At 39.1% G+C, this 17,876-nt stretch overlaps 1 protein-coding gene across 2 annotated transcripts in view; it reads right to left on the bottom strand.

Annotated features, from left to right (window-relative positions):
* Positions 1-17,876, bottom strand: part of LRP1B (LDL receptor related protein 1B) — a 1,698,272-nt gene that overhangs the window by 528,802 nt on the left and 1,151,594 nt on the right. For both annotated transcript variants that reach the window (XM_081095916.1, XM_081095917.1), the window contains exon 32: positions 3,658-3,807. In XM_081095916.1, coding sequence (XP_080952042.1) covers positions 3,658-3,807 — 150 coding nt within the window. The remainder of the gene's footprint in view (positions 1-3,657; positions 3,808-17,876) is intronic.

Genomic DNA, 17,876 nt, shown 5'->3' with positions numbered 1-17,876 from the left:
ACATAACCCACAAGCCCTAATTTTAGTCAATAGTTTTAACCTCCTCCTCCTCACAAAGGCACCTAAAATTGAATGGCAACTTTATTAATTTGCATTTAACTCACTGTCTCCTACAGATAGCAATGATCAGGAAAATGCCAGTGTTATTTGGAAAAGATGAATAAAAGCAAACAAATAAACTATATTTGAAAAATAGGCAATCAATAATTAAGTATAACACAACTGACTATACATTATCTTATAGCACAAGCCACTTGAAAATCATGTAAGAAGAGTGTTTTAGTATCATTATTTCATGAACCTGAAGCATATTTATTAAAAAAAAATCCTTAAAAAAAGGAGTTGCTAAATACCGAGGGAAAAAAATTAAGGAAAGTAAGTAATAGATAAAATTTAACAGCTACAAGCTACTGTATTTAAAAGCAAAAACTACTGTATTTGCTAACTCTCACAGTTGAAAAAAGACAATTGACAGGGTCATTTTTTTTTTAAATGAGGAATAATTTAATGTTCGAAGTTACAACCTAGTCAGCTTATATCTAATAAATCAAAAGATGTCTTAGTTTAGGCTACTATAGCAAAAATGCCAAAAAATTGCATGCCTGCACCATAGAAAGGGTTTCTCACGGTTCTGGAGCCTGGAAGTCAAAGATCATGATGCCATCACTTCCGTGCTCTATCCTCACACGGCAGAGAGAGAGATGGGCTAACATTCTGGCCTCTTCTTAGAAGGACACTAACCCATGTGGGCTCTACAGTCACAATCTAATAGCCTTCCAAATGCCCCCACCTCCACATGCCTTCAGGGCTCTGGCATATAATTCAGGAGAACACGAACTTTCAGTCCATAGCAAAAGGTGCTAAGAGTCCTCCTCAACTGCCATTGGACACAATGAGCAAATCAATCCTGATAAAGTACTAAAATCTGTTCCTTGAGACAACGGAGAAAAGGTAAAGCACAGACAGTACTGCATTTGGAGCATGTCGCCTTCTGCACTTCCACCTGTGCCTGCTGGCTGGGTGTGGGGAGCATTCAAGAAAGGAGCAGTGGCACCTGACAGCATTTCAGTCCTGGAGAGAGCTGCCCCTCCAGTCATCACCTACAGTTAGACTCTTCAGTTCCTCTCCATGTGTCCCTGGCACTTCTAGTGCTGCTGTCTCTTTGCTAGAGTCTAGGGTTGGTATTCATGAGAGAGTGAGTCTATGCTCAGGCCCTTTAAGAGGACCACTGTGTCTATAGTGTCACCTGGATGGAATACTTGCTGATTTTCACAGCTAGATGTTGTGGGTACTCCTCTTCTCTGCACTCTTGCTCTGGGCTAGGGAGCCTAGTGTAGGGCTGGGACCCCTCGCTCCTCAGGGATATCTGTTGCTGAGATACCCTCCCAATTCCTAACCACCACACATGGGTATGGGCTCAGCCCATTTTGTGTCTCTGCCCTTCCTACCAGCCTCAATATGGTTTCTTCTTTATAGCCTTAGTTATCCGAGTTTTGTTCAGCTAGTCTTTAGGTGGTTCTCAAGGGTAGCTGTTCTATATTTTAGTTGTAATTTTAATATGGTCATTGGAGGATATGTGCCCAGTGTTTACTGACTCTATCATCTTGACCAGGGAGAACTAACATAATTAAAATATCCATACTACCCAAAGCAATCTATAGAGTCAACACAATTCCTATAAATATACCAAAGACATTTTTTTTTCCCCACAGAACTAGAACAGATAATCTTAAACTTTATATGGAACCACAAAGGGCCCTGAATAGCCCAAGCAATCTTAAGAAAGAACAAAGTTGGAGATATCATGCTACTTGAGAAACAAATTATACTATAAGACTATAGTAATCAAAACAGAATTCTAATGGCATGAAAACAGACACATAGATCAACAGAACAGAATAGAGAGCCTAGCAATAAATCCACTCCTATACGGTCAATTAATGACAAAGGAGGCAAGTATACAATGGAGTAAAGATAGTCTCTTTAATACATGGTTTTGAGAAAATTGGACATATACATGCAAAAATATGGAACTAGACCACTTTTTTACATCCTATACAAGAATAAAGTAAATTGGATTAAAGACTTAAATGGAAGACCCAAAACCATAAAATTCCTAGGGGAAAAAAACAAACAAAAAAACATAGACAGTAAACTCTCTGGCATTGCTCTTAGTAATATTTTGGTAATTCTCAAAATATTTTAAACTTTTCATTATTGTATTTGTTATGGTGTAATCATTTTGGGAAACCGGGAACTTTACCCATGTAAGACAGCTAACTTAATTGATAAATGGTGGGTATGTTCTGACTGCTCCAGCAGCAGGCTGTTCTCCATCATTTTCCCTCTCATTAGACTTCCCTATTTCTTGAGGCACAGTAATATTAAAACTAGGCCAATATATTACCCTATAATGGCCTCAAAGTGTCCCAGAGAAGGGAAGAGTCACACAAAATTAAATCAAAAGCTAGAATGACTAAGTTTGGTGAAAAAGGCACGTAGAATGCCTAGACAGGCCAAAAGCTCCATGTTTTGGACCAAACAGCCAAGTTGCGAATCAAAGGAAAAGTTCTTGGGGGAAACAAAAAGTGCTTCCCTTTTAGTGAACATACAAATGAGAAGAAAGTGAAGCTGTCTTGTTGCTGAACTCATTCCCGGTGAAGACTGTTGAAATGGCAACAAAGGATTTAGAATATCATGGGAACTTAGTTGATAAAGCAGTGGCAGTTGGTAAAGCAGTTTGAGAGAATTAACTCCAATTGTGAATGCTCTACCATGGCTAAAATGCTATAAAACAGCATCGCATGCTACAGAGAAATCACTGTGACGAGAAGAGTCAATTGATGTGACAAACTTCACTGTAGCCCTATTTTTAGAAATTGCTACCGCCACCAGGACCTTCAGCAACCACCACCCTTACCAGCTGTCAGCTATTGACACTGAAGCAAGACCTTGCACCGGCAAAATGATCACTACTCTTGATGAACTCAGGTGATGGTTAGCCTTTTTAACAATGATGTGTTTTTTTTAATGTAGGTATATGCATTGCTGTTCTAGACATAATGCTATTACACACTTAATAGACTACAGTATAGAGCAAATATAACTTTAGTATGCATTGAGAAAACCCAAAAAATATTAGTGTGACTCACTACCTAGCAATATTTGCTTTATTGTGGTGGTTTGGAGCCCATCCTGCAATATCTCTGAGGTATGTCTATATAGAAAAGAATTATTTGCTGGAGAATAATTTCTATCATTGTTCAATGGGCCCTGTGGCCTTGTCTCTTGAATTATCTGCATGGATCAAACTATCCTTTATAAGTAGAGATAAGCCACATTTGTTATTGTGACAAATACACAAGGCCCTTACACTTTAAAACACTTCAGTAGAACATAAAAAAATAATCATAAAATAAAACCATTCACAGTAAGCCAAGAATCAATAATAGTAAAGTCCCTGATCTGTATAATGTTACAAGTCTGTTCGCTAACATTAAGAAAAGAAGAAGAAGGAAAAAAACCCTCATAGAGATGTGCAATTTAAATGTGCTTCTGGAATTAATGGAGCAGTGACTCTTCTCAGCTTTTAACGGATCATAATTAATCAGCCCCTAATCAATAATAACATCCCAACTATAGAACCACTGTACTCACCCATGATGGTTAGGGCTGTAGCTTTTGTTAATTCTTCTTTCATTGACTCTATTACTTCTAAATTACCACCATCTAGGTTGCATCTATTTATGGTTCCATTTCCGGAACTGATCCAATAAAGCTTGTTTTCCACATAGTCTATCGATAGACCTGTAATTAAATTATACATCTTAAACATAAGGGTAGCTACTTACATTGCAATAGTCACCTAACACTACATTTGAGGGGGGGAAATATGTTGCAAACTCAGGTTCTTGTCTGAAAATATGAGGTCTAGCTAATGGAAAATATATGGGGGGTGGGAGGGCAAAAGCAAGTTAATAATGTACTATATAATACAATAACTAATGAATACATAATACAAAGGTAAATTCTGTGTTTTTCATACTTACAACCGTAAACCTACTTTTGCATATATATATACATACTGTTTTAACTTTCTGTGAAACATTATATTTTAACAGGAACTTAACCATTATCTCTGTTGATTTTCACAGCAATCTTGTGACACCGAATTCTACTTTACAGATAAGGAACATAATACAAAGAACAGTTAAAAAATGAGTCCCTAGATAGTAGGTAGTCATCCCCGAAATTTTAATAAAGGTACTATTTCCAAATTGAGTGCTTGGCCTCTTATTATACAAGTTGGCTTCATAAAGTTTCAAAGTGTAATACTCATTTAGGACACTAATTTGACTTACATAATGTACAATCTCTCCTCTACTTTTAGTAAAATTTACCTTAGGCAGACATAAACTTAAATTGGAGGTTTCAACTTTTTTTCAAGTAAATTCAAAGGTGGAAGAATTTCAAGAATTAATCATTTCACTGATATATCAAATTGAATGGGGAACATTTAGGGGCTGCCTGGAAAGATAAACCATTCAACAAGTAAGTGAACTAAGCCAAAGTCACAATGTGTCAAATCTAGATTAACTTTATTATACAGGATGGACTGTTTTATATATTGCAGTGGTATTTATGGTTTCTAAAGTCTCAGTACATGTACACTTTGATTGCCAAGGGTTCTTAGTACACATCTACTTAATTACATGCATGTTAAATAGGCTTGGGATCTACATTATAACAATAACTCTGTGGCTCCAATTTGGTCATCTGTGATCCAGAACAAGGTGTGGATCACAGGTATTGTATTCCTGAGTATATGTGGGCATATATGTAACTCAGGCATACAATATGGTAAACTTTCTGAGGTCTCCCTCAGAGAATGGATTGAACAAACCACAAAAACTCTCCTCCTCATAAAAATATCTGTTTTTTTAAAAAAAGGAAGAAAGGGAGGGAGGAAAGAAAGGAGAAAATTAGGGACAAAGGGAAAAGGGAAGGATGGAGGGAAGAAGGAAGGGAGGGAAGAAGGGAGGAAGGGAAGAAAGGAGAGAAAGAGGGAGGGAGGGGAGACAAATGAAGAGAATTACAAGTTCAAGTGCATTGAGAGAGGATTAAAACAGCACTAATTTCTCAACTATAGATAGTCCCAGGTCAGAGAGTGGAATTGGCTTATCAGACCAGTTTTAATCAAGTAGAAATAATTCAACAAGTCTATAAAATATACCAGAGATTTATTGACTCATTGGTATGTTTTGCTAATAGAAGTCTGGATGGTTCACCAGAAAATTCACAATGCCCCACATTAGATATTTCAAGGAAGACATTTTCATTTTTTTTTGTTTTTTTATTGTAGTTTTGATGACCATGGTAAGTGATTGCTTTTAGTCACACTGGAAAAATAATCAAATCATGACTATCATAGTCACGTTCTATGGTGTAACATTTTCAGGGCAACACTCTATTCACCATTCAATTTTTTATGAGAGAAAGTTGGTTACTCTGCAGGTATCTAAGTGCATCTTTTCTAGTATTAAAATGAATTTTTAGTAGTTTAGACCACTCAATTTCCAGAAGTGCTCTATTTTACTTTCTGCTTAGTTGACTATCTAGAGCACATAATTCCATCTCTAATCAGCAATGAAGATATCTTTACTACGAATTTATGATACAAAATATAACCCCAAACTTTCTATTGCTGAATTTTCAACAAGACTTGAATAAACAAATACATTCATGAAGAATTCCCTTTAGGAAGGTTATCTATCCTTCTGTGTCCTTTAAATTTTATCTCTCAATCAAGCCAAATCATCAGAGAACAATATACATTTTTATATCGCTGTGTTTTTGTCCCTCTCTGAATCTCTTGCTGAATTGAGCTTTGGCATTATGCCCTTGGTTTAAATGAAGGATGCTATAAGAAGTAGCCATAAGAAAAATACTGTTATAATTCCCAGGATACAGTATCTGAAAACAGTACCTCACACAGTGACCTCTTTATACAAGGACCCATGGGAGAAATTTCTTTCAGGGCTCAGTGCCAGGAAAAGCTATATATGGAAAATATAAAATTGTAACTGGTCATATTTCTCTCTTTGCTTTGGCTGCAAAGAAACTGAGGAGTCCTATTGTGAGCCATGTACAGCAATTGTAAAGAAACTGCATTTATACTACTAATTTTACTCCTGGCTTAAGTAGAATAACCTATTATTGTACTTAACCTTGGGTTTTAAAATCAGCATTATTCCTGTCTTTCTTAGGGAATGTCTTTAAGTTTCCTCAACCCTTCTTTTGAAGGAGAGGGCATTTTTACTGACTGTGTCTAACTTCAAATTAGTCTGCAATGTCAGAACTTTCTCCTCCACCTAACGCCCTGCCGTTTCTAGAGTCTGACTTGCACAATGGAAAGCAGTTTTCAGAGAGAGCAGGAAAGTTACACAATTTGGGTCAACGTTCCCCAGAGTCTACTACTCAACACCTTTGTTTCTGAACTGTGAGTGCCCAGGGAAGGAGCTGTGTCAGTGATCTTTTACCTTCAGTGCCTAGCATGAAGCCTAGAGCAAAGAAAAAATTATAAACATTGACTGGATAAATGAATTCTTTAAAAAATCCCAGTATTAAAATTGCTAGAGGCCCAGAGCACTAGATCTGTGCACTCAGAGGGTGTCCCTCAGCCTGGCCTGTGCCCTCTCGCAGTCTGGATGTGGGGAGCGGGCCTAAGCCGTCAGTTGGACATCCTTAGCATTGCCATGGAGGCGGGAGAGGCTCCTGCCACCACCGCTGCACTCGAATGAGCTCCTGAGTGGTGCTCCCCCTGTGGGAGCACAATGACCACCAGGGGCAGCTCCTGCTTTGAGTGTCTGTCCCCTCGTGGTCAGTACGTGTCATAGCCACTGCAAGTTCAGTCACTTTGCATATTAGCCTTTTATTACATAGGACTAGAGGCCCGGTGCACAGAAATTTGTGCACTCGGGCGGGGGGGGCGGGGCTCAGCCCGGCCTGTGCCCTCTCACAGTCTGGGACACCTCAGGGGATGACCACCTGCTGGCTTAGGCCCTCTCCCCAGGGGATTGGGCCTATGATGGCAATCAGATATCCTTCTGGTAGCCCGGCAGCCCTCGGGGGATGTCCACTTGCCAGCGGGGAGCAGACCTAAACTGCAGTCAGACATGCTTAGCGCTGCTGAGGAGGCAGGAGAGGCTCCCACCACCAACGCTGTACTGGCAGCCATCAGCCTGGCTTGTGGCTGAGCAGAGCTCCTCCCATGTGAGAGCGCCCTGACCACCAGAGGGCAGCTCATGCATTGATCGTCTGCCCCCTGGTGGTCAGTGTGTGTCATAGTGATCAGTCATTCCCAGTCCTTCTGCTGTTAGGGTCAGTTTGCATATTACCCTTTTACTATATAGGATAGAGACCTGGTGCATGGATGGGGGCCAGCTGGTTTGCCCTGAAGGGTGTCCCAGATCAGGGTAGGGGTCCCGCTTGGGTGCCTGGTCAGCCTGGATAAGGGGATGATGGCTGTTTGCAGCTGGTCACACTCCCTTCAGGGTGGGGGTCCCCACTGGGGTACCTGGCCAGTCCGGGTGAGTGGCTGAGGGCCGTTTTCAGGCTGGCGGATGACTGAAGCTCCCAACCTCTCCTTTTTTTCTTTCTTTTTTTTTTATTCTGGGATTTATTTACCTTCTATGGCTGTCACTGGAGCTGAGAGCCGGTTTTAGCTCTGAGGCTCGGCTCCAGCTCTAAGACCTCGGCTGCTGAAAGCAGGTATCTGGGTTTGTTTGGCTTCTATAATTGAAACACTGTTGCAGCTCCAGCTCTGAGGCCTGGCTGGCTGAAAGCAGGTTTCTGGGGTTTGTTTAGCTTCTATAATTGCAACATTGTTTCTTAGACTGCAGCTCAGAGGCCGGCAGCGGCAGGCGGGGAACCTTGGCTTCCTCCATCACTGGAGCAAGCAAGCCTCCTGTTCGCTTCAGCTGCCTGGCTGCCAACCGCCATCTGGTTGGCAGTTAATTTGCATATCACCCTGAATAGCCAATGGGAAGCGTGTCGGAGGTATGGTTAATTACCATGTTTGTCTATTATTAGATAGGGTAAGTTGTCTTCAAGGAGTTCTGCCTAGTGAAGTAAAATAATACTCACAACATGTATATACATATATATACATATATATATATATATATATATATATATATATATATATATATATTATGTGTGTGTATATTTCATATACTCAGATGTACACACGATATTTTCTCAGTAATACAGGTACACCAAAATTAAAACTTCTGTTCTGTGAAAGCCAGTAAAAGACAAGCTTCAATCAGAAAAAAGTATTTGCAATCTCCATATCCAACCAAATACTAGTATCAACAAAAGAATTCTCAAAACTCAGCAGTTAAAATAAAATTAGAAAATAGGGCAAAAAAAAAATGAAGAGGCATTTCACAGAAATAAGATATACAGATGGCAAACAAGCACATGAAAAATATGTTCAATATCATAGAAAAATTAAAAGAGCAATGATTTAAAAAGTTACAAGACTGGCTAAAACAAAAGTAGTCATAAAATTATATGTCAGCGAGTATGCAAAGAAAAACTGGATCACTGATATAGATTGCTAGTAACAATGTATAGACACTCTTGAAAAATGCTTGGTGTTTCTTATAAAATCAATCATACTGCTCCCATAGGACCCAAAAATTGCATTCTTAGGAATTTATTACAGAGAAATGAAAGCTTATATTTATACAAAAAGCTCTACTTGAATATGTATATTAGTTTTATTTGTATTAGTCAATAATTAGAAACATCCTAACTCCTTCAACAGGAGAAGGATTAAGTATACTATATGTACATATGACAGCATACTGCTCACTAATAAAGAAGAAAGAACTATTGATATATTGAACAATTTCAATGACTCTCCAAGGATATAAACTGAGTAAAATAAAATAATCTGAAAGGTTATGTGCTCTATGGTTCTATTTATATAACATTTTGAAATGATAACATTTTACAAATGGAAGACAGGTGGTATGTGGATGGTAAGTAGGATAGGAGTAGGTGTGGTCATAAAAGGGCAACATGACAGATTATCGTGGCATTAGAATTATACAATATCTTGACTGTGGTAGTAAATATAGATATCTACACATGTGATAAAATTTATAGATATAACTACAGAAACAAAAATGAGTACAAGTAAAACATAAAATATGAATAAGATTGTGGGATTGTATTAAGGTCAATATCTGGGTTGTAATCTGCCTGGTATAGCTCAGTGGTTGAGTGTTGACCCATGAACCAAGAGGTCCCTGGTTCAATTCCCAGTTAGGGTACATGTCTAGTTTGCAGGCTCAATCCCCAGCAAGGGGGGCAGTAGGTAGCTGATTGATGTCTCTCTCTTATCAATGCTTCTATCTCTCTATCCCTCCTCCTTCCTCTATAACAATAAAACATTAAAAAATAAAAAGATAATGTCTCTATATATACATATACATATACGTCTGTATACTATATACACAGGTTTAATATTGTACTATAGTTTTACATAATGTTTCAATTGGGGGAAATTAAATAAAGTACACATGAGACCTCTCTGCATTACTTTTTATAATTGTATGTGGATCTAAGTTTATCTCAATAAAAATTTCAATTAAAAAGGAAAGCATGCTGTTCAACAACTAGTGGAGTGTGTACAGGACCAGAATATGCCACTCCAAAATATACCATTTTGGCTTAAGGATTATTTTGAGTCCAAGACATTTGAGAAATAGCAGGTGCACTACGTCCTTCCCCATTATTTGCCTAAAAGTAGACTTAATATCTTCATCACTAGTCTAAATTGATCATCCTAGAGATGGCACTGAGAGGAATCTACATAACAAAGCTCACTTACAGCCCTTATCTTTCATTAGTTTTCCTCAGTTTCACCACCCCCCCGTTTGTCTCCCACACTTTTCCTTTGTCTTGTCACTTCTGTACAAATGTATTGCTTTTTGTTAAGATGCTATATAAGCCTGAGTTCTGACCACTTCTTTGAGTTACTACTCATCAAGGACCATTTCCCATGTGTATACATGCTACTTGTATTAAAAAAAACGCACATACCATTTTTCTTTTGTTAATCTGTCTTTTTGGCAGTCTAATTTCCACTATTCCAGTCAGAGAACATAGGAGGACAGAGAAAAAAGTATATTTTTCCACTTATACTGCCCAAATTTTAAATTGATCTAAATTCTTACTTGGAATCATACGTCTCAATTGAGTTTTAGTAAGTCATTAATACCATATAGAGTTACAGAGATAAGTTAAATAACTTAGTTTCTTTTGCTTATCATATCAAGCTAAGATTTCATCATCTCCTCCATTCTCTAGCACATATATTATTGTACCTGGGATAATTTATTATTTCAAGCATGATGACTTGAAAAAATTATGTGCCTTATAAAAATAATATGCAAGGAAATGAAGGAAAGACCAAGACAAGTGACAGACTATTTCTTGAGAAGAGTTGTGTTCTAAAATATTATTTTAAAAGCTTTAATTCCAATCCTATCTAATAAAAGAGAAACATGGTAATTAGCGTACATCCGCTACCCTTCCCATTGGCTAATCAGCGAGATATGCAAATTAACTGCCAGCCAAGATGGTGGCCAGCAGCCAGGCAGCTGGAAGCTAACATGAGGCTTGCTTGTTTCAGTGACGGAGGAAACCAATGTTCCCTACCTGCCTTGCCGGCCTCTGAGCTTGCAGTTTGAAACATTATTACAAATATAGAAGCTAAACAAAACCCCAGAAACCTGCTTTCAGCGAGCTAGGATCTCAGAGCTGGAGCTGATACAGTGTTTCTATTATAGAACCCAAACAAACCAGATACCTGCAGAGGCCTCAGAGCTGGAGCCAAAGCTAAAGCTGGCCCAGAATAAAAGAAAAACGGGAGCAGTTGGGAGCTTCAGTCACCTGCCAGCCTGAAAACAGCCCTCAGCCCCTCACCCAGACGGGCCAGGCACCCCAGTGGGGACCCCCCACCCTGAAGGGTGTGTGACCAGCTGCAAACAGCCATCATCCCCTCACCCAGGCTGGCCAGGCATCCCAGTGGGGACCCCCACCCTGATCCAGGACACCCTTCAGGGTAAAGCACCCAGCCCCCACCCATGCACCAGGCCTCTATCCAATATAGTAAAAGGGTAATATGCCTCCCAGCTCCGGGATCAGCAGAGCCACGAGGCCTCCCAGCACCGGGATCAGTGGAGCTGAGAGGCCTCCCGTCACCGGGATCAGTGTGACGGGGCAGTGCCCAAACCCCCTGATCGCCCTGTGGCTCTGTGTGTGACAGGGGGCGGGGCCACAACCTCCCTATCTGCCCTGCTCTGTTCGTGACAGGGGAAGATGCCCAATCCCCTGATCAGCCCTGCTCTGTGCCTGATAGGGGTGAGCTCCCCAACCTCCTGATTGCCCTGCGGCTCTGTGTGTGACAGGGTGCGGCGCCCCAATGCCCCCCCACCCCCACGGGCCCTGCTCTGTGTGTGACGGGGTAGAGCCATAATCTCCCCATCGGCCCTGCCCTGAATGTGAGAGTGGCGGCGCCCCAACCCCCTGATCGGCCCTGCTCTGTGGGTGATAGAGGGCGGTGCCCCAACCCCCTGATGGGCCCTGCTGTGTGTGACAGGGGGGAGCTCCCCAGCCCCCTGATGGGCCCTGCTCCTGGCATGACAGGGTACGGAGCCCCAACCCCCCTGATGGGCCCTGCTCTGTGTGTGACAGGGGGCAGCGCCCCAACCCCCTGATTGGCCCTGCTCTGTGCGTGACAGGGTACAGAGCTGCAACCCCCCTGATGGGCCCTGCTCTGTGCGTGACAGGGGGTGGTGCCCCAACCCCCCAATCGGCCCTACCCTCAGCGTGGCTGAAGGTGGCATCACAACCTCTTATCTGCCATGCTCTGTGCATGACAGGGGGCGACGCCCCAACTCCCCAATCGGCCCTGCTCTGAGCCCGGCCAGGGGCTGCACCTAGGGATTTCGCCTGTCCTCTGCCACCCGGGAGCAGGCCTAAGCCAGCAGGTCGTTACCTCCCGAGGGGTCCCAGACTGCGAGAGGGCACAGGCCAGGCTGAGGGACCCCCCCTCTCCCCCCGAGTGCACTAATTTTTGTGCACTGGGCCTCTAGTAGTTATATAATTTTCCAAACCTATATTCAATAGCTTGATAGGTAAAGTGGAACAAAGTATTCTTAAAAGCACTGGATTATGTAATTTTAATATTTTTTAAATTATAGTTCCTGTCAATATAATGCAAAATATTTCCTTATGTTAGAGATTTTTTCCTATCCATACAGAAATATTCAGTTTTCTAGATATATCACACTATTTTGTGCCTATTATGCTTATTTACCCTTCCTGCTAAGAATTAGGAAAACCCTTTTTCCTATCAGTTCTTTAAAAACTAAAGCATAATCCTGGCCAGTGTTGCTCAGTTGGTTGTAGCATTGTCCCATACACTAATGGTGGTGAGTTCAATTCATGGTCAGAGCACATACCCAGGTTGTGGGTTTGATACCCAGTTGGAGTACATATGGAAGGTAACTGATTGATATTCCTCTCTTTCCCTCTCTCTATTTCTCTCCCTTCCCCTCTCTAAAATCAATAAAAATAAACAAATATATAAATATTTACATAAGTATATTTATCCTTCAAGATCTAGTTGAAATTTCAAAATACCACCAATTTGGTTACAACTCATCTCTATTTTCCTTCCCCACAAAGAATTACTTGTTTTCTCTATTTTCATAGTATCTAATCACATTAACCTTATGGTGTTTGGAAGCCAGTGCTTATGAACAACAATAAATGGTTTTGTTTTGCTTAACTCAACTAAAAATTTTATTAAATGGTTTGTAGTTATCTATGTCTTTTTTATTCACTAAACCATGACCCTCCAGGTTTTATTTTCAGGGTGTGGTACCTAGTATATACTTCATAACATTTTTCATATCTCTTTTTACTTTAATCTTTAAAAAATGAGTAAATGAATGATTAGAGGAAACAGTATAACACATTTCAATTATTTGTGTATGTATGTATGTGTAACTTTAATATTGCTTTGTCAATTCTTCTAATGTTTTAAAAAACCTATTGTTAACATTTATTTTGAGGTGCACAGACTTATATATTGATTGTGCTTTATACATAATAAAAGTGACTGTGATGAATAATGAGTGTGTATAAATAACTGCATTATCAAGCAAAAAAAAATAATAATACCCAGGAATTTTTTTAAATGAGACTCCTTGAATTCTTTTGATGGGGTAAAAAGTGCTTATGAATGTTACCCATGGATAGGTTTCAAAATCCACATTATGTAGCATATGGGTTGACATGATTAAATAATAAAATGTGTTGTGCAGGTTTCAAGAAGGTGTACTTGAACGTTGAATAAACGAACAACTTTTGGTTGAGATTGCATTAAAAGTAAAGGGAAAACATCAAGGAAATAAAATATAGTGTACACAGGATGCTAAAGAATAAGCCATGGAGGGCACTGTTGATTGGCAGGCCAAGTTGCTTTATGAGGCTTAAAGGATAAAATTCATCATATGTAAACATTTTAAACATGGAAATGGCTTTAAGTAGTAAATTAAAATCCTCTGTTATGCCAACTGCTCTGAGCTCTTCATGTATCTAAGACAGAGCAATAAATCTTAATTGAGAATATTTAATTCAACAATGGATAACTGGAAGGTTGATTTGTATATAACAGAAACCAAGGTATTCAGCCCAAACTGCCTGGAGGCTGTAACTACTTAGTCTTCAGTGATACTCAAAAAATGCTATGCTGGGCGTTCTGATAAGATTATAATGCACTTCTATTTCAAGTGTATCGCGTATACGGATTTAATAGCAAACAAGCAAGGGGAATCTAGTGAAATAGAATTTACTGGAAAGCCTGTATATCAGTGACACTGCTGTTTAAATCTAGCACTGACAGATTCAGAAATAATTGTGTGTCATAATAATTGGCAGAGAGGTAAAACTGGTCCTTGGATATGCCTGGCTGTTTAGAAAAGCTGACTGCTGCGTCCTAATTGGGCACACATTTCTCAGAAGTACCCAAGCTCTGGATTTTCCCCCACCCTCCATGCTTGAAAGAGTACCCGTTTCATTGCCTGATCTTTGCTGATGTCAGGTACTTGCTATATGAAATGAGCCTCTATGACAGCGGTTCTCAACCTGTGGGTCGCGACCCCTTTGGGGTTTGAGCAACCCTTTCACAGGGGTCGCCTAAGACCATCGGAAAACACATATATAATTACATATTGTTTTTGTGATTAATCACTATGCTTTAATTATGTTCAATTTGTAACAATGAAAATACATCCTGCACCTCAGATATTTACATTACGATTCATAACAGTAGCAAAATTATAGTTACGAAGTAGCAACGAAAATAATTTTATGGTTGGGGGTCACCACAACATGAGGAACTGTATTAAAGGGTCGCGGCATTAGGAAGGTTGAGAACCACTGCTCTATGGGAGTAACATAATTGCTAAGATTCAATATGGTTTCAAATATAAGATAAACTGATATTTGAATTCTGACTCTACCACTCATCACCACAACTAACTTCTTTCAACAAACCTCAGTTTCTGAATTCATAAACATTAAAGGAAGACTTCCAGAAATGATTACTGCAAGATGATTAATGCAAAGCATTTTGCTAGTGCTTGGCATATTCTAAGTGCTTAAAAAGTAGTCACTATAATTATGTTATTTTTGTTTCCAAAGTGATGATGGTTCTACAGTAACATACTTCCCAGGCTAAGTGCATGCAACACAAAGATACAGTTTCATGGTAAGAATACAGTTCCATAAATGGTGGTAGATAATGACTGTTTTGAGTTGATACTTCCCAGCCTCAAGAGAAAGACTTTTGTGTTTTCTCCTAACACACTGGGAAAAAATCATTTATAATCTGACAATCAATACGCATGAGGAGAAAATAAACTAAACAGCAGCTCCTCCTCACCTAATAACCTAATTTTTTTTTTTTTTTCACAGAAATGGCTCAGGGAATGCAGTGAGCAGGTTTAACCCACACATTGCTCAGACAGACTCATCATGAAAATATAATCACACTAATTCCCTGTAGTGATAAACATCAGTGAACTTCAATGAGCAAATAACACAGTAATAAATATCTCCATGTATATATCAGTATTTCATGGGCATGATCACCATGTGTACCAATAAAAACAGGCTTGTATTTATTTTCTTCACACATTTATATAGCCATTAACAGTACTAAAAAATTCCATTTTAGAAATAATCCCAGGAGAGTAGTTCTAAAAGCATCCGGTAAAGTGGGATGACAAAAACATGAATTCTTGAGAGTATTTCAAAGATTCTTCTATATCAAATGTTTCCTTCTGCGTCTTAACCTTGATATTACACTAAATAGCAGTTTAAATTTACATATAAAATCAAGAAAAATATTTTGTTCACTAATTTGCATCACACCTCTAACCTATCCATAAAGAGAAGAAAAAAATGATAGCAACAAATAATTTTACAAAATAAGAAAAGCCAATAAAACAAGTATTCGGTATAAATTAGTAAACAATATAATTTCTTTAATATAGTTCAACAAAATGTTTCTAGATCAAATACTATAACTTACTAGTAAAACAATAGTTATGATGCAACATAGTTATAAATTAGTGCATCATCTTAACTGCCCCTCCCCCTCCCCATATTACTCACAAATAAAGAATTTAAATATAGTGGATATTGCTAGGACTTTCCTGCTATAAACTTATGCACAGTAATATTTTTATAGTTAATTTACAGATAAGGGTTTTTCTAGCCTATAGGATAAATAAAAAATTATGACAGGGTCAGGGTGAAGAGGGGTTATTATAAAAATATTTTAGTTTTATCTTTATACCCTGTGCCAAAGGCATTGTCAATAAGTAGATAACTTGAGCAATACTATTTTTGCCTATTCTTTCTTTGTATGAAAAATCTCTGAGTTGCTAATGAGAGGCCAATGGCCACAGGGTTAGAAGGGGAGGGTGAGAAACAATAAGAGGAATAAGTGGAAAAGCCAACTTAGAGACCAAATACTTCCGACCTTTCCTCCCTAGCCATGCATTTCTTCATAAACAACTAACTTTAAATAAGAATACTTTGTTTCCTACACATCAGATACACTGAATGGAATGCATCATGAATCTATACCCAGATCACCAAGTATGCACTTCTTGAACATAGTAATCCCAGTCAACTAAGATACTGAGAGACTCACCTTTCCCTGGAATGTGATTACTAAACCCACCCGCCCCTGGAATGGCGATGACTTACTGTAAATGTGATGTGGCCCCAACCCAGAAGGAACACCCTGTATGGACATATACATTCACTAACCAACCAGCTCTCACCAAGTACCCCAAGCCCTCATGCCTTCCTCATTCTCCTTAAAAAGAGTTCTAACCACTGCACAGGCTGCTGCTCTCCCTTTGCAAGACAGCCCAGCTGGTCTTTCCTCTAATAAAGCCTGTGTCACCTGGTTTTTGGCCCCCGACTGATCTTTCAGATACAGGAATAAATCTTAGCTTTATTCAATTCTGTAACAGCTTCTTTCTATGTAATAGGAACCAGTATTCACTCTATTCAACAAATATTTATTGAAGATCTACTTTATGTCCCACACTGAACTTTGAACTGAAAACACAATGGTAATAAAACAGATATGGTTCCTAACTTTGTAAGGTTTTCTTTCTAGTTGGCAAACATTCTACCAACACATGGAAAATTAAAATAAAGGTAAGAGCTAAAAATGTGAAAAATAAATGATGCTAAAAGTGTCTCTAAGATACTTCAGCTTAGTCAGGGAAAGTTTCTTTGAAGAAACAATACTTGAGTTGAAATCTGGTAGCTAGGTGGCAAACTAAGAGGAGACGGGCCTTTTCTGGGTGGAGGAATATACTGTTAGGGGAAAGAGATTGGCAAGTTGAAAGGAACTATACATATGGGTGAAATGAGTAAGTTTGAGTCACGATTCAATTCCTTTTAGATTATAAAGTCCATGGGGAAAGGGATTGTATCTCCCTATTCATCTCTTTTCCATTAGGCAGGATAATATAGGAACTCTTTTTTTCTTTTCTTTTCTTTCAAGATCCTACAAACATACAAACTCGCATATGGATCTTTACCACACATTCCTGCCTCTCTCTGTCATTATTATGCTAACACTGTAAGGGAGGCATTATGTAACAGTCATCTATGTGTCATGCACAGGGCTTACCATTACACGTTAACAGTAGTCACGTACCACATGGATTTGGATTTTAAAAAGCAAAATTGATTATGGAGTTGTTTGTTTCTCTCTCTCTTTCTCTCTCTCTCTGTAATATTTATAGGTAAATACTTCTGCAACTATTCAAAACATTCTCAAGCATTGTTTCTTTCTCTCCTCTAGGTAAAAAATGATATTTTACCACATTTTATATAATAATCTACAGCAAAGTTAACATGGTTCAAAACTTGTGATGTTAGTGTGCCAACATGGCTGGGCCTCAATCCCCAGTTATTTGATTAAACACTAGTTTAGGTTTTGCAGTGAAAGTATTTGAAGATGTGATTATCACCTGCAATCAGATAACTTTAACGAAAGGGAATTGTTATCCTAAATAATCTTGGTGTGTCTAATTCAATAATTAAAAGGCCTTAAGAACAGGACTGAGGTTTCTTTAGGGAAGAAGAAATTATGCCCCAGTGAACAGCTCGGCTCCTGCCTGAGAGTTTCCATCCTGCCCAAGGATTTCAAATTTGCCTAGCCAGCCCCCATAATCTCACACACTAAATCCTTAGGA

This window comes from Myotis nattereri, assembly GCF_964212035.1.
Source record: "Myotis nattereri genome assembly, chromosome: 7".
In the NCBI taxonomy this organism is placed as follows: Eukaryota; Metazoa; Chordata; class Mammalia; order Chiroptera; family Vespertilionidae; genus Myotis; species Myotis nattereri.
The sequence above is the reverse complement of the archived record's forward strand: the minus strand, read 5'-3'. Positions and strand labels throughout refer to the sequence as shown.